The sequence below is a fragment of the Pseudophryne corroboree genome (genome assembly GCF_028390025.1).
Source record: "Pseudophryne corroboree isolate aPseCor3 chromosome 3 unlocalized genomic scaffold, aPseCor3.hap2 SUPER_3_unloc_21, whole genome shotgun sequence".
NCBI lineage: Eukaryota > Metazoa > Chordata > Amphibia > Anura > Myobatrachidae > Pseudophryne > Pseudophryne corroboree.
In genome coordinates, this window is record NW_026967510.1 from 1,157,134 (window position 1) to 1,181,198 (window position 24,065).

Consider the following 24,065-nt stretch of genomic DNA (forward strand, 5'->3'; position numbering starts at 1 on the left):
ATGGACTCTATGCCCCCGCCAGGGAAAAGCCTCGTAAAACCGTCTCTCAGAAGGAAGCTCTTGCAATGGGCACATTCCTCTCGCTTTGCCGGACATGTGGGTATTCAGAAAACCTTTGAATTCGTTTCCAGATCATACTGGTGGCCGACCCTGAAGAAGGACATAGCAGAGTTAATTGCATCCTGCCCTAAGTGTGCCCAGCACAAGGTACCATGCCAGTCGCCCGCTGGACAACTGGTACCTCTGTCTGTCCCTCATCATCCGTGGACCCATTTATCAATGGAATTTATTATGGATCTTCCCGAGTGTAACAAGTACAATACCATCTGGGTGGTAGTTGACCGGTTCACCAAGATGGCTCACTTCATTCCGCTCACCAGTCTTACGTCTGCTTCCAAGTTGGCTCAAGTCTTCATCCAAGAGATCTTCAGACTACATGGTCTTCCTGAAGAGATTATCTCCGATAGAGGTGTCCAGTTCGTAGCCAAATTCTGGAGAAACCTGTGTTTGGCACTACAAGTCAAGCTAAAGTTTTCTACGGCTTATCACCCCCAAACTAATGGGCAAACCGAGAGGGTGAATCAGGACTTGGAGGCCTTCCTCCAAATTTACATTTCCTCTTCTCAAGACGAATGAGTTCATCTGCTTCCATGGGCCGAATTTTGTCACAACAACCAGTATCACTCTTCATCCTCCTCCACACCATTCCTTTCCAACTATGGGTTTCACCCAAAAGTTCCAGAGTTTCAGTCCCTTCCAGCAACATCAGTACCTTCAGCTGATATCACTCTTCGCCAGTTTCTCCTGGCAGCTCTCCTTAAAGCGTCCTCTAGGTACAAAAAGTTTGCGGACAAGAAGCATCGGGCAATTCCTGCCCTCAAACCAGGTGACAGAGTGTGGCTGGCCACCAAGAATCCCCAATTAAAAGTCCCAAGTATGAAGTTTGATCCTTGTTACATCGGTCCTTTCCAGGTTGAACATGACATCAATCCAGTTGCCAATAAACTCAAGCTGCCTCCATTTCTGAAAATCCGTAGGACATTTCATATCTCCCTTCTCAAGCTGGTGGTCCTGAATCGTTTTCTTTCTGCACTCCCCACTGCACCTAAGGTCCAGACTCAATGGGGTATTGAGTATGAGGTTGCCAAAATTCTGGACTCACGCTTCAGGTACGATCACCTTCAGTACTTGATCGACTGGAAGGGCTATGGCCCTGAGGAATGCTCCTGGACAGATGCATCAGATGTCCATGCTCCAAAGTTGGTCCAGGCTTTCCATGCCAGATTCCCTCGCAAGCCTAAGAGGTGTCCTGATCCACCCCTAAAGGGGGGGGGGGCTGTCACGATCCGGGTAATTTATCACCATTTCTTACCTTCCAAGTGCCTCCTGAGAGTGGCCCAGCATTCCAAGCCTGGATTCCACCTGCACTGTCTGCGTGCAGCAGGCTGTGTAACATGGCCTCAGTCTCTCACATGCTAAAGTTCAAACAGACTTTCCCTCCAGATTCAAACATGGGCGCAGTCATGTTTGGATTCATCACATGTTGCTTTACAACCTATCAGCTGCACTCTGGACTCTGCCTGATTACCCAGCAGCTGCACTCTGGACTCTGCCTGAATACCCAGCCAATACCTGCTTTCCAGCTGGTATAAATATCCTGCATGAAGGCTGCCTAATCATCAGTGCTTTGGTTGTCTAACCTGTACACATGGCTCTCCTGCTTGTGGATTCTTCTGCTTGTATCTCCAGGTATTCCAGCTCCTGTGATCCAGCTCCGCTAATATCCCTTTCACACCAAAAATGCAGGGGTCTTACCCGGGAATACGGTCCCGGGATCATGCAGTGACATTCCCAGGTAAGACCCCTTGTATACCGCAGTCAGCAGCTCGGCATATTACTGGGTTGCTGAAATCAGCGGTGACGCAGTGGGGGTGGCGCAAGACATCACATAATCTCCAAGCACTGCCTGCTACATAGAGAATGAACGGGAGCTGGGGCACATTGACTCGACTCCCGTTCACACTGACCAGGTTCCCGGGAAGATCCCGGGACCAACCCTGGTCGAGTGCAGGGTTGAAATGCCGGTGCATGAGTCCTGGGATTTTGTCTCTGTACCATTTCACACTGGGAAATTTCCCGGGTTGGTGCACGTTCATGTGCATTAACCCGGGACATTTTGGTCTGTGTGAAAGGGTTATAAGAGACCCGCACCTGTTTCCATTCTGCGGTGTAGCCTGACTTCTTTAGTGTTCCAGCATTGCTCCTGATCACTCTCCACAATCAGACACCGGCTTCCTGCTTCCAGTGTTGGTGTGCTTCGCTTCCAGCCTCCAGCGGTGTCCTGGTATCGTTGTCAACTTCACCTTTCTGCAGCACCGCTCCCCATACGTCACAGTGTACTTACCACGGCCTACCAGCTTTACAGAGTGCTCCTGAGTCGCTGGTATTCTGCTAAGCGGTGCTCCAAAGTATCTTCAGTTTTCTTCAACTCCATCAGCGGTATTCCTATATCACCTGCATCAGTGACCATCCTACCATTTAACCACAGCATCCATCGATGCTCACCATCGAACTCTATATCTACAGTAGTGAGTTCTGCACACCTTTTCATTCATACCGGTTCCATCCAGCACTCTCTGCAAATTACCAAGTACCATCTACGCCTGTGCATCTGTTACTCCAGCCTCTGTGCACCATCTGCTGGGCAGTACCAGTTCATACCTCTCATCAGCGGTTAGCTGTGGCATATGGACTTACCATCTCCAGTTCTAGCAAGGACTCTGTAATATCTGTTCTGCAAGCCACAGCACTAATTACCATGCGCTTCTGGGAACTGAACTGTAACTTACCATTGCACATCTCCTGTGATGTTTTGCATATCAAAGGTGTCTTTAAGCTGTGCGTTCAATAAAACTGACTTTAGCTTTTACAACTTCATTGTCGTGGTCATGCCTTCGGGAAATGGGTAATAGTACTTCTGTATGTCAAAGAACCCGATACTACCTCCCCGGTTCACTTACACATCAGCCCCTACATCTGAGGCTTCCCCAGGTCAGCCTCAGCCCTCAGTTGTTAATGCAAATGTAATTTTGTGTAACATATTTTTGTAAAAATCAGAGGGTCAGCGAGACGTTATGGAGCCAATGTATCATTAACTATTTGCTGCTAATTCCCCCCAAAATACGGACCCCCCAAATGTAAGTAGAAGGGACTGCAGAAGGTATCTCCCATACCTTCATACATGGACATTTCCCGGCGAGGGTCAGGTAAGTTTTTTTTTTTTTAAATAAAACAACCCTAATTCCCCTACAAGTAAAAAAAAACCACCCCCAGAACAGTTGAATAGACATCATTTATTTAAAACCAACAAATGATAAAACTATTTAATTACACAGACTCCCCTTCCCCCCGTAATATCATCCCACTATTCAAATGCGCTGTCAACATCGTACATAGCCAAAATTGCACCAGAAATCTTTTGATTTTACATGACTTTATTTCATATCTTTAATACACATATTTTTGTCTATATTTTAAACTTAAAAAATACTTTACTTTGCACAACAGCCTATGGGGGTCATTCAGACCCAGCCTCAAAAGCGTCCCGCAGCAGTTTACCCGGTGGTAGCAAAATGCACAGAGGCCACGCAAACACACACATTGTGGTCATATCCCTGAGGGGAGAATACGGGTGGGCCGGGACCATTACTGGGGGGGGGGGGGGGAGAGGTGGGGGGAGGGGGCTGTGTGATGTCACATCTGCGATCATCTCTGATTAACCCCCTATAAGCTTCCAGGGTGCACCTCATATCTCATCTTTTCCAAGTTACTACAAATGATATGAGATCGGTAGCAGCACTACTTTCAGGATTATTACACAGAACACACATAAAGGCTGACACAGCAAATAACAGTAACACATACAAGGGATTCATTAGAAATAAGGAAGCATAATCATCATTAAGTCTAATTATCAACTGATTCTGTGCGGAACATACACCTCTTTACTGCCTCCAGCAGCCCCTGGTACTGCACTGTGACCATCCCCCCTCCCCCCACTACTGCCACCCACCCAGTCTCCCCCCACTGCTGTCACCTGCCCTGTCTCCCCACCACTACTGACTCTGACACCTCAGCCCTTCTTAGGAACATTTACCCACATAGACACTGCCTCCAGCAGCTCCCACTACTGCCCCCTGTCCTGTCTCCCTCCTCAGTGCTGCTTGGGGACAATATTACCACTTAGACACTGCCTCCAGCAGCCCCTGCTACTGCACTACTGCCACCCACCCTGTCTCCCCGACATCTAAGCACTGCTTGGGAATTTATGGTACTGCTAACAGTCCTTAATCAACAGATGGAAGAAACCCGGGCAGTACGGAGGCAGAAGCTGCTTCTGGTACCATGGTCATGCAAGGCTGGGAGTCAGTAAGATAATTTAATAGCGGAACTAATTCAGTAAGGATTGCAGATGCTGCTAATTAGCAGAATTTGCAATCCTTTTCCTAGCACACTGGGGGCCGCCCATCGCAGGGCAAGGCCACCCAGCATGCCGACCGCCACCTCCCACCTGATGAAGCAGAAAATGCGATTGCCTCACAATTACTGTTTCATCGTAGAAGCTTAGCTGCGCCTGCAGGAGGCCCGCTGCATTCTTCTCAATCACGGTGGCTGCATGTGATGTCACAGCCACCTTGATCATGCCCATTTGTCTGCCTCTGTCCTTCATTCGCGCCACAACGCCCCTGCATTGTCTTTTCCCTGGAAAAGGAGCATTGCCCGCCCAACCCCGTGATTGGCTCTGCCTGACAGGCAATCACTTTTTCTGAAGAAAATGCGGACACATGCGCAGGATGGGTACAGCAGATGCGCCTGCAACTTTTTCTGAATAATTCTGTTTGGATCACACACTGCAATCCAACCTGAATTAGGCCCAGTCACCATCTTACAGGCAGCCGGTGCAGGGAGTAGAGAACGGGTGTTATGTGGTAGAAACGGGCTGGTTAGGTAAAAGCCTGGCTGCTGCTGCATTCTATACAAGCTACAACCGCTGCAATTCTATTGCTGGGAGATCCAGGTAGAGTACATTGCAGTAGTCTGTGTGTGATGATACAAGTACATGTGTGACATCAGGTAGATCTTCTGAGGGAATTAAGTGCTGGAGTCTGGCTATGTTCCTCAGATGAGGATCTGATTGTAGCTGATACCTGATGTCTAAGTGTCACTCAACCATCCAGGACACCAAGATTCTGCACAGGATCAGCATTTTGCAACTCTGAACCCCCAAGCATAAGTCTGGTTGGTTTGCAAAGCTGAGCTGTAGCCCTGCCCTTTGTTGTTGAACTTCTATCATAAGGACATGATTCACCAGGACTGAGTCACAGCCAACTGGCATCACCCACACCTAGAGCTCAACTAGAAACCATTTAGGATTGGTACTGGGTTCTCAGTACCTAGAGCAAGAGACAGATCACCTGCATAGCAGTGGTAGATGAGGGCATGACACCTGATTATTTCACCCTGCGGTAGCATGTATATTGCAAAAAGCATAGAAGATAAGATAAAAATCTTGAAGAACGCATGGTAATGATAAGTATACTCCAGATTAAAATGGATTCTCACCTGTGTGACTTCTCTGATGTGTACCAAGTTGTGATTTCTGTGAAAAACATTTCCCACTCAGAACATGGAAATGGCTTCTCACCTGTGTGACTGCTGATGTCTAACAAGATGTGATTTCTGTGTAAAACATTTCCCACACTCGGTGCAAGAAAATGGCTTCTCACCTGTGTGACTTCTCTGATGTTTAACAAGAGTTGATTTGAGTGCAAAACATTTCTCACACTCAGAACATGGAAATGGCTTCTCACCTGTGTGACTTCTCTGATGTTTAACAAGATCTGATTTCCGTGTAAAACATTTCCCACACTCAGAGCAAGAAATTGGATTCTCCCCTGTGTGACTTCTGTTATGACTAACAAGATCTGATTTGTGTGCAAAACATTTCCCACACTCAGAACATGGAAATGGCTTCTCACCTGTGTGACTTCTCTGATGTGTAACAAGTTGTGATTTCAGGATAAAACATTTCCCACACTCAGAGCAAAAAAATGGCCTCTCACCTGTGTGACTTCTCTGATGTATAACAAGTTGTGCTTTCTGAGTATAACATTTCGCGCACTCAGAGCAAGAAAATGGCTTCTCACCTGTGTGACTTCTCTGATGTTTAACAAGATTTGATTTGTGTGCAAAACATTTCCCACACTCAGAACATGGAAATGGCTTCTCACCTGTGTGACTTCTCTGATGTTTAACAAGAGCTGATTTGTGTGCAAAACCTTTCCCACACTCAGAACATGGAAATGGATTCTCACCTGTGTGACTTCTCTGATGAATAACAAGATCTGATTTGTATGCAAAACATTTCCCACACTCAGAACATGGAAATGGCTTCTCACCTGTGTGACTTCTCTGATGTTTAACAAGATCTGATTTCCGTGCAAACAATTTGCCACACTCAGAGCAAGAAATTGGATTCTCCCCTGTGTGACTTCTGTTATGTATAACAAGATCTGATTTCCGTGTAAAACATTTCCCACACTCAGGACATGGAAATGGCTTCTCACCTGTGTGATTTCTCTGATGTTTAACAAGATCTGATTTCTGTGCAAACCATTTCCCACACTCAGGACATGGAAATGGCTTCTCACCTGTGTGACGTTGCTGATGTGTAACAAGGTGTGATTTCCGTGCAAAACATTTTCCACAGTCAGAACATGGAAATGGCCTCTCACCTGTGTGACTTCTCTGATGTCTAGCAAGTTGTGATTTCTGTGCAAAATATTTCCCACACTCAGGACATTGAAATGGTGATGTACCTGTGTGACTTCTCTTATGTGCATCAAGAGTTGTTTTGTATGTAAAACATTTCCCACACTCAAAACAGGAATATGGTTTCTCACCGGTATGTATTCTCTTATGTTTTACAAGACGTGATTTGTATGTAAAACATCTCCCACACTCAGAACATGGAAATGGATTCTCACCTGTGTGACTTTGCTGATGTGTAACAAGTTCTGATTTCCAGATAAAACATTTCCCGCACTCAGCGCAGGAAAATGGCCTCTCACCTGTGTGCCTTCTCTGATGTGTGACAAGACCTGATTTGTATGTAAAACATTTCCCACACTCAGAACATGGAAATGGCCTCTCCCCTGCATTAGCTGGCTGATGGGTAATAAGTTTTGTGTTCTGTGTAAAACATTTGGCATCTATAGAACACGGAAACACTGTATCTACTGTCAGAGCTGTAACAGATGCACCAATATCAGAGTGATCAGGAGAACATTTCCCAGGATCAGAGGGAGCAGCTGATAGAGCTGGATGTATAATGGGGGTAATGGGGTTATCTCCTGGAGAATCCGGTCTACTGTCATTATCTTTTATGTCACAATCCGGAGATAACATTAGATGTCCTTCTGAGATATTCCTGCTTGTGTGTCCATCTGATGGAAATAAAATACATTATGGAAATGTGACTTTTCTGTAACAATATGAATCTTGCAAACAATAGGAGATGACTCTCTGGGACACTTAATTGTAAATGTGTGTGTATAATAAAACATAACTTTTAATGAAGGCTTTATAATATTGTGTCTCAGACTATCATTGTGTCCACCCTCCTGAGAACACTCACAATAACAAATGTAATATTATAATAAGACTTAGATATCTCTCTCTCTTGTACTGGTAACTAACCATGAAGTATAAATGGAGATGTAGTCACTCGCCAAGTCCTATGTCAGCACCAATGTAAAACAATGGATGGGGAACATATCGTATGAATTGGAGATAATAGATGAACAATAACATCAGACATATGAGCTGATGGATCAGAGAAATGTCTCCTAACGTTACTCCTGGAAGCATTGGTAAGGTAGCATTCCTTTATGTGTGTGCTCATACGCTGGTAAGCCTGTACAAGTGTTACTCACCCTTATATAACGTATAATACTACAGCAGAGTAGGTGTGGAACAAACTATTTTACATGCAATACACTGCAATCATCATCATCATATGCTAGGTTATAATCCACTGTTAAACCCCCATCATCAGTGTCTTACCTCTATATTCTCAATAGTAATAAGGATGATGTGTGTACGGTAAGTATGATACAGAGAATTACATATCAGAATCTATACAGCTGCCACCATACTTCTGCTTCTCATACGTGTGCTACTGGCAGCAGTGAACATCTGAATGAGTGTGCAGCGAAGACAGCAGAGTCTGATGAGAAAGAGACTGGATCTGCCTTTGCAGGGATGTACCACACCTGTCACCCCTGCTAGCATATAAAATAATAAATAAGAGGGGCCTGAGTCCATCCAGACATGCTTTCCGGAGCTTTCATTACTACGTGGCTTCTTATCTACCCTACCTGATAGCTCTCAGCCGCCGCTGGGACCAAGACCCAATCTATTAAGTCCCCCACTTCTCCTGCCCTAAAGCCGCTCATCTTGTGTGTTCTCCCGCGCTGCAGTTACTCCTCTCCTGAATAACCCAGCTTATCTAATCAGGTGACCAAAAAGCCACCTAGGATTATCCCACCGCTATGCCAGCAATTTCTGTGACCGGACGGTTCTGTACGAAAGCCCTCGCCCTGCCTCGCGTCCCGCCCCAGTCACAGAATGGATGTTTAGGTCACACGGGATCTGGCCAATTAGGTGATTCCCACTTACTGTCAGTAACCGCCTACTACTGACACCACCCACTGCGTAGTGGGCGGGTACTGCACTGCCACCACCAGACTCCTTGTTGCCATGGAGTCTAGAACCATGGTACTGCTCTGTATGCATCGACACACTGTCTAACCACTAGTTGCTGGACTAGGACTCTGCACGGTAGCTGGCGGGAGGCGGAGCTTGGAGACGCTGAGTGCACCCTGGACAGTCGGAAAACGGAACTATGTTTGGCATAGCTCTGCAGATCACAATATGAAGCGGTCATCTTGAGGCAGATGTTTATGCACCCAGTCTTAAAAATAGACTCTTCTATATTGCTAGGGGCAACAGCAATACAACAAGATGTTTACAGCAGAGTGAAAATGGTATAATACCTCTGGAGGCTCACAGGCCTCCTCTTTTTATCTTACTCCAATATACATACCACAGGGGGTAAGTCCACCATGCTGTTCTCAACCAATCATTGTTTACCCATGTGACGTGCATGCCTGGGCCCTGGTGACGCTCAGTCTAGGCTGGGGGAAGTTTTCCCATCTAAACTACTTCCAGGAATCTGCCCGGACACCCAGCTCACCATCTCCAGCCTAAACTTGGGCTCCAGAGATGGGCAGCCTAGATCTCTGATCAAGGTTTCCTGCCCACCGAAGGTGATCCCTATGGAGCTCCAGAAATCCACTCGGCTTGTTTTAAAGCTGAGCTGTTCCTCTCTCTCCCCATGATACTTCCCTGTGGGAGGCTAGAGAGGAAGGCATTCCATTTTGGGGGGAAAGTACTGGGGGAATCCAACAGCCTGCACAGTAATGGATTCCACCCTCCTGGGACAAACAACCAAGTAAGTGCATTTCACTTTTAATACAATTCAAATACACATTGTTGCTTAAATATAACACTGCAGTGCCTATAGAGATATACACACACATACATACACACACAGTGTTCGCAAATACGTGCTATAGCGCATATTTTACCCAGATGAGAGGACGTGGAAACTCACTTTTAAAAAACGTGTGGGTCCCCGAGGACGCGCTTCGCTGCAGCCAATTCCTGGCTCTCAATCGTGCCTGTAAAGAAGAGGTGGAGCCTTATCACTACCAGTCCTCTGGCGGTGCCTCCCCCTTCTGGTCACATGCAGCCGCGGATTCACACGGGGGCCGGGCAGAGAGTGAAGACGGCACTAAACGCTGTGCTGCAGGTGTGAGGTGAGCGCCAGTGACAGCGTAAGTAGCCTATGAGCGGGTGGCTGAACTTGGGTGGTGGCTTTCATTGCATGCCTTGTGTGTCTTCTGGGAGTGTCATGGGCTTGTAGCTGACCTCAGTGGTTGTTTCAGGCGTCCACTACAGTAAGTTTCCCTGATATTCCCAGCGCCATTCACAACTAGACCAAGCTAAGGATCTATGAGTATATAACATGAATCTAATGTGCAGGCACTGCTGCTACCTGTGGTGCACCCGTTACTTCTGGGATCATCCTGCCAAGCTGCCTAAAACGTCTGCTTCAGTCAAAAGCATATATACAAGTGATCTGAGCCCGGGCTACATCATATAAGGCTAGAAATGAGAAACCACACCGGCATCCCAATCGCAGCACTGCCAATACCTAACCCTCCCACTCACAGCCTAACCCTAACCTCCCCCCAGCAGTGCCGACACCTAACCCCCTTACCCACAGCCTAACCCTAACCTCCCCCCAGCAGTGCCTAAACCTAACCCCCTTACCCACAGCCTAACCCTAACCTCCCCCCAGCAGTGCCTAAACCTAACCCCCCTTATCCACAGCCTAAACCTAACCTCCCCCCAGCAGTGCCTAAACCTAACCTCCCTTACCCACAGCCTAACCCTAACCTACCCCCAGCCCTGCCGACATCTAACCCCCTTACCCACAGCCTAACCCTAACCTCCACACAGCAGTTCCTAAACCTAACCCCCCTTACCCACAGCCTAACCTCCCCCCAGCAGTGCCTAAACCTAACCTCCCTTACCCACAGCCTAACCCTAACCTCCCCCCAGCAGTGCCTAAACCTAACCTCCCTTACCCACAGCCTAACCCTAACCTCCCCCCAGCAGTGCCTAAACCTAACCCCTCTTACCCCTCAGCACTGCTGGGAGAAGGTTAGGGTTAGGCTGTGGGTAAGGGAGGTTAGGGTTAGGCACTGCTGGGGGGAGGTTAGGGTTAGGCTGTGGGTAAGGGAGGTTAGGGTTAGGCACTGCTGGGGGGAGGTTAGGCTGTGGCTAAGGAGGGTTAGGTTTAGGCACTGTTGGGGGGAGGTTAGGGTTAGGCTGTGGATAAGGGGGGTTACGTTTAGGCACTGCTGGGCGGAGGTTAGGTTTAGGTTGTGGGTAAGGGGGGTTAGGTTTAGGCACTGCTGGGGGGAGGTTAGGGTTAGGCTGTGGGTAAGGGGGGTTAGGTTTAGGCACTGCTGGGGGGAGGTTAGGGTTAGGCTGTGGGTAAGGGGTTAGGTTTAGGCACTGCTGGGGGGAGGTTAGGGTAAGGCTGTGAGTGGGAGGGTTAGGTGTCGGCAGTGCTGCGATTGGTGTGGTTTCTCATTTCTGGCGGTGCCTCCCCCTTCTGGTCACATGCAGCCGCGGATTCACACGGGGGCCAGGGAGAGAGTGAAGACGGCTTTGTGGCTGCTCTACGCTGTGCTGCAGGTGTGAGGTGAGCTTAAACATATCCTCCCCCCAGCAGTGCCTAACCCTAACCTCCCCCACCCCATACCCTAACCCCCCTGGGTGTGCCTAAACCTACCCACCCTCTTGCACGCTAAACTTGTGGCGGCAGTGTCTACTTACCTTCAGGATCCTGACTGTCAGGATATCATAGTCAGGATGCCGGCTACAGTATTCTGGCGGCTGTCGGGATTCCTGCGTCGGTATTACGGCTGCCGGGATCCTGAATGCATATCTCCAGTATAACAGCCCAGCAGCATTGTCACCCTCTCGCTCCCCCCGCAACACTTTTGTAGTGTCTAAGGCCCTAATTTTGGGTTGATTGCTCGCTAGCTATTCTTTGCAGCGCAGCGATCAGATAGTCGCCGCCTATAGGGGAGCGTATATTCGCTTTGTAAGTGTGCGATCGCTTGTGCGAGGAAGTGTTGCAAAAACATTTTGTGCAGTTTCTAAGTAGCTCTGGACTTACTCAGCCCTTGCAATAATTTGTCTTTTTGGAGCCGGAATTGACGTCAGACACCCGCCCTGCAAACGCCTAGACACGCCTGCGTTTTCCCAATAACACCCAGAAAATGGTTAGTTCCCACCCACAAACGCCCTCTTCCTGTCAATCACCTTGCGACCGGCATTGCGAATGGATTCTTCGGTAAATCCATCGCTCAGCAACGATTGGCTTTGTATCTGTACGACCCACCTGCGCATTGTGGTGCATACACATGCGCAGTAGTAATCTGTTTGCTGCGCTGCGAAAAAAACTGCAGCAAGCGATCAACTCGGAATGACCCCTAAATCCAGTCTGGGGCTTATGTTATAGCAGCACCATAAACCCATTACATATATAAAATTTATTATGTACTAATGTGTTTAGAATAATTTATTGTCCTGTTTTTTTAATCGTGCTCTACCTGGCGCAAAGTGTAGAACGCGCTCCGCCTGGCGCAAAGTGTAGAACGCGCTCCGCCTGGCGCAAAGTGTAGAACGCGCTCCGCCTGGCGCAAAGTGTAGAACGCGCTCCGCCTGGCGCAAAGTGTAGAACGCGCTCCGCCTGGCGCAATGTGTAGAACGCGCTCCGCCTGGCGCAATGTGTAGAACGCGCTCCGCCTGGCGCAATGTGTAGAACGCGCTCCGCCTGGCGCAATGTGTAGAACGCGCTCCGCCTGGCGCAATGTGTAGAACGCGCTCCGCCTGGCGCAATGTGTAGAACGCGCTCCGCCTGGCGCAAAGTGTAGAACGTGCTCCGACTGGCGCAAAGTGTAGAAAGCGCTCCGCCTGGCACAAAGTGTAGAACGCGCTCCGCCTGGCGCAATGTGCATCCAAGTCTTTTCTTATATTAGGTAGGTGTTCACCCATTCTAATCTTTAATGCCCTACGGGTCCGACCTATATCAAATTTATCACAACTGCACTCAATACAATAGATAATATTTACTGAATGACAAGTAATGAAGTCCTTAATGGATACGTCCTTCGACAATTGGATAGAGATGCCGCTGACCTACTTCCGCCAGAAGCAGAACAAATGCCGGACACTGTTTCACCTGGGAAATTAGAACCTGTGCCTTGCGGGTGGGAACAGAGACACTGGAATGGACTTTTTCAAGTATCGGTGTACAGTTGTTTCTTCATTAAAAACACTGTTATCCTTCTACACAGTTCTCATTCTTCTTACGCCCCCTCCAGCCAACACCCACTAGGCCTCCACCTTATGAGGAAGAACTACATTCAACCTACTCGTCTACTTCCTACACAGTCAGCTGTCCTCCCAGCTCGATTGAACCCCAATCTCCGCCGAGCATGACAACACAGTCAAGATGACCTCAGGGTTGGGGGGCGGGGGCACCATCATGCTGAGGCCCTAGTGGAAGCTGAACTGGTGCTTTGTTACAGAGAACCTGTGGCGGCTGGTGTTGTCTCTGGTGCCTCTCGCCGTGTTTGAGGTGCCTCCGGCTCTTGATCTGAACCTGGCAGTCCGAAAGGACTGGGTAGAAACGACTAGCCAGCGGGACGAAAAGTGGATTTACCCGCAGTAACCTTTCAAATCCATGTATCCAACTCGACCTCGAATAGCCACTCCCCTGAGAAAGGAAGAGACTCCACACTCTGCGCTTGGAATCTGTGTCCGCTATCCACTGACGCAGCCTCAAAGTTCCACGTGCCGACACTGCCATGGTAGTAGTCCTAGCGTTAATAGCGCCTATCCCCTTGAGAGAGTCACACAGGTTTCTTCTGAGTTGATTCTGAGAGTAAAATCAGGCAGCACACGCTTATGTGGACCTGAACTAGGGAGGGGGGGCTGTTTATCATCTGCCCTTGCAGCTAGGTCTGCTACAGCCTGCTGCAGTTGTGTCTTTTGCTTATTAGCAGTGAGCTGGGATGAATTGTCCGCCATCATGATATTTATGGCACTGAGCCAGGATGACTCCTGACCCTTCCCCCAGTCTCCTCACTAACTTGGGAGGATTGGCTGCATTGTTCACATGAGAGGGAACCTTCCGCAGAGGGAGAGAATGTGGTGTGACATACACTGCATAATTAGTGTTTTACCATGTTTACAGTAGACAAACAAGCAAACACACAGAGATAAGTATATTGAATAGCAAGCCTGCCCAGACTGGTATGTGAGAAGGAGACAGAGAGAGAGGAACGGCACACCCAAAGCCTGTCAGACCCAGTGAGACTGCAGGATGTCTGTATCACGGTATAACATCAGAGTCTTGTCCTTTTCAGAACACTATAGTGTGTATAATAGCGTCTCTCCCCTTATTTACACCCCTGTACCAGTTTCCTGTGTATCCTGAGTGTCTGGAGGGGCTGTGTGTCCTTGCTGCTGCAGCTGTAAGCAGAGGAAAGAGCCAAAACGCAGCAGGTCCCGATCTGAAGAAGCTCCGCCCCCTGTAATGGCGCTGGAGCTCTACAGATATTTATACTGGCAAGGTCTCCTAACAGGTGTAAAACGTAACATGAATGCCTGTTTCCACCACCGCTGCCAGTGTACACAGGGGGGCTATAGCGGATCCCTCCGTAGAGCATCCACATGCCGCACCTGTGATCGCGCTGCAGCAAGAGCCGGGGGACCTCCCTAGCGGGGCCCCCGGTTTGTACACACCACTCTTCTCACCTCCCGGCATTGTTAGGGGTGTGCGGCGTGCTGCGATTGTGTTTGGTAAGACGCAATGCCCTGCAGTACCAACAACCTCTCAGTACGGTGGTCCTGCAGCAGGGAAGCGACTCTGACACCAGAAGAGACCGGTGACCATCCCCCCTATCTCCCTCAGTGCAGGTATACTGTTATACTGTTGCCCAAACAACATTTAAAATAAACTGAAGAAAAAAAAAAATCCTCTGGCGCTCCAGAGCGGCATCCTCTCCAGAGGGCACATTGTTATAAACTGGATGTAGGAGGTGACATAGAGGGGAGGAGCCAGCACACCCAGTGGAAAATATTTAAAGTGCACCGACTCCTTTGGACTCCATCTATACCCCATTGCAATAAGTCCCCAATATCCGTTATGAATGTTAGAGAAAAAATAAAGAGTGGTTTAAATATAGGGCCGGCGTGTGCTAATAGAGACACCCTCAGGGCATGTAATACCATAGGCAGAGGTACTGCTAGCACACAGTATGGCCGCTGGTGACACACAGTGATATGATGTGAGGGGGGGGGGGGGAGGAGGAGTATAATAAGGGCTGATGGCTCCTGATGTATGAGATACACCAGAGAGTGTGGGGAGGAGACTGGTCAGATCTCTGGGCTGGTAACACAGTGACATGATGTGAGGGGGAGAGCAGGAGTATAATAGGGGCTGATGGCTCCTGATGTATGAGATACACCAGAGAGTGTGGGGAGGAGACTGGTCAGATCTCTGGGCTGGTAACACACAGTGACATGATGTGAGGAGGAGAGCAGGAGTATAATAGAGGCTGATGGCTCCTGATGTATGAGATACACCAGAGAGTGTGGGGAGGAGACTGGTCAGATCTCTGGGCTGGTAACACACAGTGACATGATGTGAGGGGGAGAGCAGGAGTATAATAGGGGCTGATGTCTCCTGATGTATGAGATACACCAGAGAGTGTGGGGAGGAGACTGGTCAGATCTCTGGGCTGGTAACACACAGTGACATGATGTGAGAGGGGAGAGCAGGAATATAATAGGGGCTGATGGCTCCTGATGTATGAGATACACCAGAGAGTGTGGGGAGGAGACTGGTCAGATCTCTGGGCTGGTAACACACAGTGACATGATGTGAGGGGAGAGCAGGAGTATAATAGGGGCTGATGGCTCCTGATGTACGAGATACACCAGAGAGTGTGGGGAGGAAACTGGTCAGATCTCTGAGCTGGTAACACACAGTGACATGATGTGATGGGTAGAGCAGGAGTATAATAGGGGCTGATGGCTCCTGATGTATGAGATACACCAAAGAGTGTGGGGAGGAGACTGGTCAGATCTCTGGGCTGGTAACACAGTGACATGATGCGAGGGGAGAGCAGGTGTATAATAGGGGCTGATGGCTCCTGATGTATGAGATACACCAGAGAGAGTGTGGGGAGGAGACAGGTCAGATCTCTGGGTTGGTAACACAGTGACAGGATGTGAGAGGAGAGCAGGAGTATAATAGGGGCTGATGGCTCCTGATGTATGAGATACACCAGAGAGTGTGGGGAGGAGACTGGTCAGATCTCTGGGCTGGTAACACACAGTGACATGATGTGAGGGGGAGAGCAGGAGTATAATAGGGGCTGATGGCTCCTGATGTATGAGATACACCAGAGAGTGTGGGGAGGAGACTGGTCAGATCTCTGGGCTGGTAACACACAGTGACATGATGTGAGGGGGAGAGCAGGAGTATAATAGGGGCTGATGGCTCCTGATGTATGAGATACACCAGAGAGTGTGGGGAGGAGACTGGTCAGATCTCTGGGCTGGTAACACACAGTGACATGATGTGAGGGGGAGAGCAGGAGTATAATAGGGGCTGATGGCTCCTGATGTATGAGATACACCAGAGAGTGTGGGGAGGAGACTGGTCAGATCTCTGGGCTGGTAACACACAGTGACATGATGTGAGGGGGAGAGCAGGAGTATAATAGGGGCTGATGGCTCCTGATGTATGAGATACACCAGAGAGTGTGGGGAGGAGACTGGTCAGATCTCTGGGCTAGTAACACACAGTGACATGATGTGAGGGGGAAAGCAGGAGTATAATAGGGGCTGATGGCTCCTGACTCCCCCACTGGGAAAATACATATTCCTCATTAGTTTGTACTGACAGAGGAGGGTGTAGTATAAGAGATTGTTGTAGTGACTGAGCAATGAGAATATGTGACTTCTGTAATAAGTGTTTATTACTCACCTGTGCTGATATCTGTAGGAATTTCCTCCTCCTTACACTGCTGATCACCTCTCAGATACGTCTCTTCTTCTCCCTCTATATCTTCTACCTTTATAACAGTTAGATACATCTCCTCTTCTCCCTCTGTATCTTCTGCCTTTATATCAGTCACATACGTCTCTTCTTCTCCCTCTATATCTTCTAATTTAATATCAGACACACGTTCTACCTAAAAATAAAAGCAAAAACACGAGATTTTACTGTTAAATCTTTCTGCGAGGTACACTGGGTTCCACAGGGAATAACATTGGGGCGTAGAGTAGGATCTTGATCCAAGCCACCAACAGGCTAAAAGCTTTGACTGTTCCCAGAATGATTTGTGCCGCCTCCTCTATAACCCCGCCTCTGTGCACAGGAGCTCAGTTTTTGTTAACCAGTCCAATGCAGTAGCAGGTAAAAAAGAGACGACAATCATTAGTAGCCACATACACCACACTCTCACGACAGGAGAAGGTATCAGCGGCTAATGCCATACCAACCAAAAGAAGCCAAGTGCGTCAGGGTGGGCGCCGTGTGGAATCCAGTGTACCTCGCAGAAAGAGATTTAACAACTGTAAGTTCTTACCATAAATCTTGTTTTCTGCTGCTGGGTACACTGGGTTCCAAAGGGGACAACATCGGGGATGTCCTAAAGCAGTTCCTCATGGGGGGAGGGGATGCACTGTAGCGGGCACAAGAACCCAACGTCCAAAGGAAGCATCCTGGGAGGCGGAAGTATCGAAGGCATAGAACCTTATGAACGTGTTCACTGAGGACCAAGTAGCCGCCTTGCACAATTGTTCAAGGGTCGCACCCCGGCGGGCCACCCAAGAAGGTCCAACAGACAGAGTAGAATGGGCCTTGATAGTCGCAGGAGCTGGACGACCAGTCTGTACATAAGCATGTGCAATCACCATTCTAATCCATCTGGCCAAGGTCCGCTTGTGAGCAGGACAGCCACATTTGTGAAAACCAAACAGTACAAAGAGAGAATCAGACTTCCGAATGGAGGCAGTTCTCTTCACATAGATACGTACCACATCCAAAGACCGCTCTTTGGAAGACAATTCAGGAGAGGCAAAGGCCGGAACCACAATCTCCTGATTAAAGATGGAAAGAAGAAACCACCTTAGGTAGGTACCCGGGACGTGTTCTAAGAACCGCCCGTTCACGGTGAAAAATCAGATATGGGGATCTACAAGACAAGGCACCCAAATCCGACACCCGTCTAGCAGAGGCAATAGCCAGCAAAAACGGAGACCCTTGTAATGCCTCCAGAACCACCGACAAGTCCCAAGGAGCCACAGGCGGGATGTAAGGAGGTTGAATCTGCAACACACCCTGAGTGAATGTATGAACATCAGGTAGAGTCGCAATTTTCCTCTGCAACCAAACAGACAAGGCAGAAATATGAACCTTGATGGAGGCCAGACGAAGGACCAGGTCCAGGCCCTGTTGTAGAAAGACCAAAAGTTTGGCCGTACTAAATTTGTAAGCATCACGATTGTAAGTGGTGCACCAAGCAAAGTAAGAATTCCAGACACTATGATAAACCAGAGCAGAAACCGGTTTCCAGGCCTTCAACATGGTTTGAATGATCGCCTCAGAAAATCCTATAGCCCTCAGAATGGAAGCTCCAAGAGCCACGCCGTCAAAGCCAACTAGGCCAAATCCTGATATACACAGGTGCCCTGAACGAGGAGATCTGGGCGCTGCGATAGTAGAAGGGGACGCTCTATCAATAGACCCTGAAGGTCTGAGAACCAATGCCTTCTGGGCCACACTGGAGCGATCAGAAGTAGGAATCCTCCTTCTTGCTTGAACTTCCTTATTACTCTGGGCAGGAGTGACAACGGAGGGAACACGTATGGCAGCTGAAAGTTCCATGGAACTGCCAATGTGTCCACAAACGCTGCTTGAGGATCCCTTGTCCCGAAGACCGGAAAATTGTGATTGTGTCAAGACGCCATCAGGTCCACATCTGGGAGGCCCTATTTACCACGAGGAGTTGAAATACTTCTGGATGGAGGCTCCACTCTCTGGCGTGTACGTCTTGACGACTGAGGAAGTCCGCTTCCCAGTTTAGGACCCCCTGAATGAACACTGCCAATATAGCTGGCAGATGGCGTTCCGCCCACTGAAGAATCATTGATACTTCCCTCATTGCCATGCGGCTTCGAGTGCCACCTTGACGATTTATGTACGCCACCGTGGTGGCATTGTCAGACTGTACTTGAACAGGTCTGTTCTGTATCAACTGCTGGGCCAAGTTCAGTGCATTGAACACCGCCTGCAGTTCCAGAATGTTTATCGGGAGGAGAGACTCCTCCTTGGTTCACCGACCCTGAAGGAACTGATGCTCCAAAACCACGCCATAACCTCTCAGACTGACATCCATCGTCAGAAGGACCCAGTTGGAGATCCAGAAGGGACGACCCCTGCTCAATCGTTGGTCCTGTAGCCACCAGCTTAGTGACAGACGCACCTCCGGAGACCAGGAGATCATATGAGACCTGATCCGGTGAGTCAGGTCATCCCACTTGGCAAGTATCAATTTCTGCAGAGTGCAGAAATGGAATGGAGCGTACTCCACCATGTCGAACGCAGACACCATGAGACCTAGCACATGTATCGACACTTGCGGATGAGATAGAAAGCATCAAATCCTGTCCTGAAGCTTCAGGACATTCTCCTGAGACAAGAACAACCGCTGGTTGTGAGTGTCCATCAACGCCCCCAGGTGCACCATGCTCTGAGCAGGGACCAGGGAAGATTTCTTCCAGTTGATGAGCCACCCGTGGGCTTTCAGAAACTGGAGCGTCATATCTATGTGGCGTAGGAGAATTTCTGAGGAATTCACCAGGATCAACAAGTTGTCCAGATATGGTAGGATCCTGACCCCTTGACGGCGGAGTACAGCCGTCATTACCGCCATGACCTTGGTGAAGACTTGCGGGGCCGTGGTCAAACCTAAAGGTAACGCCCGAAATTGGTAATGGATGTTGCCAACAGCAAACCTCAGGTACTGCTGATGCGACATTGCGATACGAATATGCAGGTAAGCATCCTGTATGTCCAGGGAGACCATATAATCCTCGGGCTCCAAGGCCAGAACAATAGAGCGGAGAGTTTCCATACGAAACTTGGAGAATCTCACATATTTGTTCAAGGACTTGATGTAGAGAATGGGCCGAGAGGACCCATTCGGTTTCGGGACTAGGAACAGCAGTGAATAGTACCTCTTGCCTCTCTGAACCAGAGCCACCTCTCCAGGAGGGACTGTACCACCGAAAGAAGAGTTTTTGCCTTCACCTGATCCGAAGGGACGTCTGCCAGGCAAAATAGATGAGGGGGACGTCTTTTGAAGGATACGGCGTAACCTCGAGTGACGACTTCCTGTATCAAGGCATCGGAAGTGGTCTTCAACCATTCTTGGGTAAACCCTAAAAGTCGGCCCCCCACTCTGGGATCCCCCAGAGGGAGGCCCTCCCAGTCATGCAGCAGGCTGACGGGCAGCCCAAGCCCATTAAGGTTTGGGCTTAGTGGGTTTGGAAGTGCGAACCTGTTTCAGGTACGCCTGACTTTTTGCTTTCCCTGAAGGATGAAAGGAAGTACTCTTAGCCTTCGGTACCAAAGGAGCAGTACTAGGTAGACACGCTGTTTTAGTAGAAGCCAAGTCAGCCACTATCTTGGTGATGTCTTCTGCAAAAAGAATGCCTCCCTTAAAAGGGAGCACATCCAGGGTTTTCTTAGAATCCAGATCCACAGACCAGGATCGTAATCAAAGAATTCGGAGAGCCAAAATGGACGCAGTAGAAGCCTTGGCCGCCAGAATACCGGCATCAGAAGCCGCCCCCTTAATGTAATGAGAAGCTGTGACAATATACGATAGACATTGTCTAGCATTATCAGAAAAGTTGGAAGGCAGCTCCGCTTCCACCTCCTGAGCCCACGCTTCAATAGCCTCTCCAGCCCATGTCGCTGCAAGAGTGGGCCAATACACAGCTCCTGCTAGGGTGTAAATCGCCTTTAAACAACCCTCCACACGCTTATCCGTCGGTTCTTTCAGAGACGTTACGGTAGTTACAGGCAGAGCTGAGGATACCACCAGCAGCACCACCTGCGAATCCACCAGCGGGGGTGTTTCCCAATTCTTACTTAGGACCGCAGCGAGGAGATAGCGAGCCAGCATCTTCTTGTGAGGTGTGAATTTCTTTCCTGGATTTACCCAGACTTCCTGACGTATGTCAACTAAATGGTCAGAATGAGGTAAAACTTGTTTAACGACTTTCTGACGTTTAAATCTGTCCGGTTTCTTAGGCGCAGCGTCAGGCTCCGGGTCATCAGTAATTTGAAGAATTAGCCCGATAGCCTCCAACAAGTCAGGAACATCCACCTGTGAGACAGATTCCCCATCAGAATTATCTGGATCAGCGTCTGTGCGGTCAGTATAGACGTCATCCTCATCAGACGAGGTGTCTGGGACGTGGGTGGATTGTGAGGAAGTAATGGCCCGCTTAGGGGACACCTTGGTCTAAGGCGGGCGAGGATTAGATTTCGGTTTAGTCAGTGATTGGTTCAATTGCTATAACTGAGTGGATAGGTGATCTGCCCACGGCGGATTAACCGCAGGGACCATAAGCGGTTGTACCAGCACATGAGGTCCCATTGGTAGCGTAAATTTAGTTACCAGCGTACTTAACATGGAAAAAGTAGCCCAAGGTGGGTCATTTTGAACCCCCGTTGCTACGGTCCCACTGGGGTGTAAGGAACCCCCAGAACCTGAACCCTCTGCTGCTATGTTTTCCTCTAACGTGTCTGCAGCGTCACCACCACGCACTGTGGGATCAGCCGCAGCACCATTGCCCTCTGTAGCTGACATATCTGAAAGCTCAATCCAAGGCAACACAGTACAATATCAGCAGCACAATACCTGACAAGAACCCCCTGTGCAGTGTATCAGCCCAACCAGGGGATTCAAGAGATATATGGTGAATAAAAATCAGAGAAAAAATAAGATTTTAAACCTACCGGTAAATCTTTTTCTCCTTGTCCATAGAGGATGCTGGGAACTCCGTAAGGACCATGGGGTATAGACGAGCTCCGCAGGAGATATGGGCACTATAAAGAACTTTTAGTATGGGTGTGCACTGGCTCCTCCCTCTATGCCCCTCCTCCAGACCTCAGTTAGAGAAACTGCCCAGGGGAGATGGACAATACGAGGAAAGGATTTTGTAAATCTAATGGCAAGATTCATACCAGCCCACACCAATCACACCGTATAACTTAGAATATATGCAACCATTAAACAGTATGAACGAAAAAAACAGCATCAGTCAAAGACCGATTCCAACTGTAACATAACCCTTATGTAAGCAATAACTATATACAAGTCTTGCAGAAATAGTCCGCACTGGGACGGGCGCCCAGCATCCACTACGGACTAGGAGAAAAAGATCTACCGGTAGGTTTAAAATCTTATTTTCTCGTACGTCCTAGAGGATGCTGGGGACTCCGTAAGGACCATGGGGTTTATACCAAAGCTCCAAACCGGGCGGGAGAGTGCGGATGACTCTGCAGCACCGACTGAGCAAACGCGAGGTCCTCATCAGCCAGGGTATCAAACTTGTAGAATTTTGCAAAAGTGTTTGAACCCGACCAAGTAGCAGCTCGGCACAACAGCAATGCCGAGACTCCTCGGGCAGCCGCCCAAGAAGAGCCAACCTTCCTTGTGGAATGGGCCTTTACTGAATTTGGTAACGGCAATCCAGCCATAGAATGAGCCTGCTGAATCGTGTTACAGATCCAGCGAGCAATAGTCTGTTTAGAAGCAAGCGCGCCAATCTTGTTGGCTGCATACAGGACAAACAGAGCCTCTGTTTTCCTAACCCTAGCCGTCCTGGCTACGTAAATTTGCAGCACTCCCTTTACGAAAGTTTGGACTGCTGGGAGAGAAGCCAATTCCTTTTGAAAAAATAGATCGGGCCGAAATTTGTACCTTAATGGAGCCTAATTTTAGGCCCATATCCACTCTTGTCTGTAGGAGGTGGAGAAAACGGCCCAGAAGGAAATCTTCTGTAGGAGCATTCTTGGTTTCACACCAAGATACATACTTCCTCCAGATACGGTGATAATGCTTCGCTGTTACTTCCTTCCTAGCCTTTATCAGAGTAGGAATAACTTCCTCCGGAATAACTCTCTCTGCTAGGATTCGGTGTTTAACCGCCATGCCGTCAAAAGCAACCGCGGTAAGTCTTGGAACATGCAAGGCCCCTGCTGTAACAGGTCTTCCCTGAGAGGAAGAGGCCACGGATCTTCTGTGAGCATTTCCTGAAGATCCGAATACCAGGCCCTTCAAGGCCAATCTGGAACCACGAGTATTGCTTGTACTCTGTTTCGTCTTATGATTCTCAACACTTTTGAGATGAGATGTAGAGGAGGGAACACATAGACCGACTGAAACACCCATGGTGTCACTAGGGCGTCTACCGATACTGCCTGAGGGTCCCTTGACCTGGCAAAATACCTCTGAAACTTTTTGTTGAGGCGTGACGCCATCATGTCTATCTGAGGAAGTCCCCAGACTTGCTATCTCTGCAAAGACCTATTGATGAAGTCCCCACTCTCCTGGATGGAGATCGTGTCTGCTGAGGAAGTCTGCTTCCCAGTTGTCCACTCCCGGTATGAAGACCGCTGACAGAACACTTACGTGATTTTCTGCCCAGCGCAGAATTCTTGTGGCTTCCGCCATTGCCACTCTGCTCCTTGTCCCGCCTTGGCGGTTTACATGAGCCACTGCTGTGATGTTGTCTGATTGAATCAGAACCGGTAGGTCGCGAAGAAGATTCTCCGCTTGTCATAGGACGTTGTATATGGCCCTCAATTCCAGTACGTTGATGTGTAGACAAGCCTCCTGGCTTGACCATATCAACTGAAAATTTCTACCTTTTGTGACTGCTCCCCATCCTCGGAGGCTCGCGTCCGTGGTCACCAGAACCCAGTCTTGAACGTTGAACCTGCGACCCTCTAGAAGGTGAGCACTCTGCAGCCACCACAGGAGAGACACCCTGGCCCTGGGGACAGGCTTATCTTTTGATGAAGGTGTAGATGGGACCCCGACCATTTGTCGAGAAGGTTCCACTGAAAAGTCCTCGCATGGAACCTGCCGAAGGGAATGGCCTCGTAGGCTGCCACAATTTTTCCCAGAACTCGAGTGCATTGATGCACCGACACTCTTTTTGGCTTTAGCAGGTCGACCATGTTCTGGATGTCCTGGGCTTTT

The 24,065-nt window shown here is 48.9% G+C and overlaps 1 protein-coding gene across 2 annotated transcripts in view; it reads right to left on the bottom strand.

Moving 5' to 3' along the window:
* Positions 1–3,476: 3,476 nt before the first annotated feature.
* LOC134983693 (oocyte zinc finger protein XlCOF6-like) overlaps positions 3,477–24,065 on the bottom strand; it is a 47,872-nt gene continuing 27,283 nt past the window's right edge. For both annotated transcript variants that reach the window (XM_063949348.1, XM_063949349.1), the window contains exons 5-6: positions 16,766–16,969; positions 3,477–7,505 (exon numbers count right to left, since the gene is read on the bottom strand). In XM_063949348.1, coding sequence (XP_063805418.1) covers positions 5,701–7,505; positions 16,766–16,969 — 2,009 coding nt within the window. In that variant the 3' untranslated portion in view covers positions 3,477–5,700. The remainder of the gene's footprint in view (positions 7,506–16,765; positions 16,970–24,065) is intronic.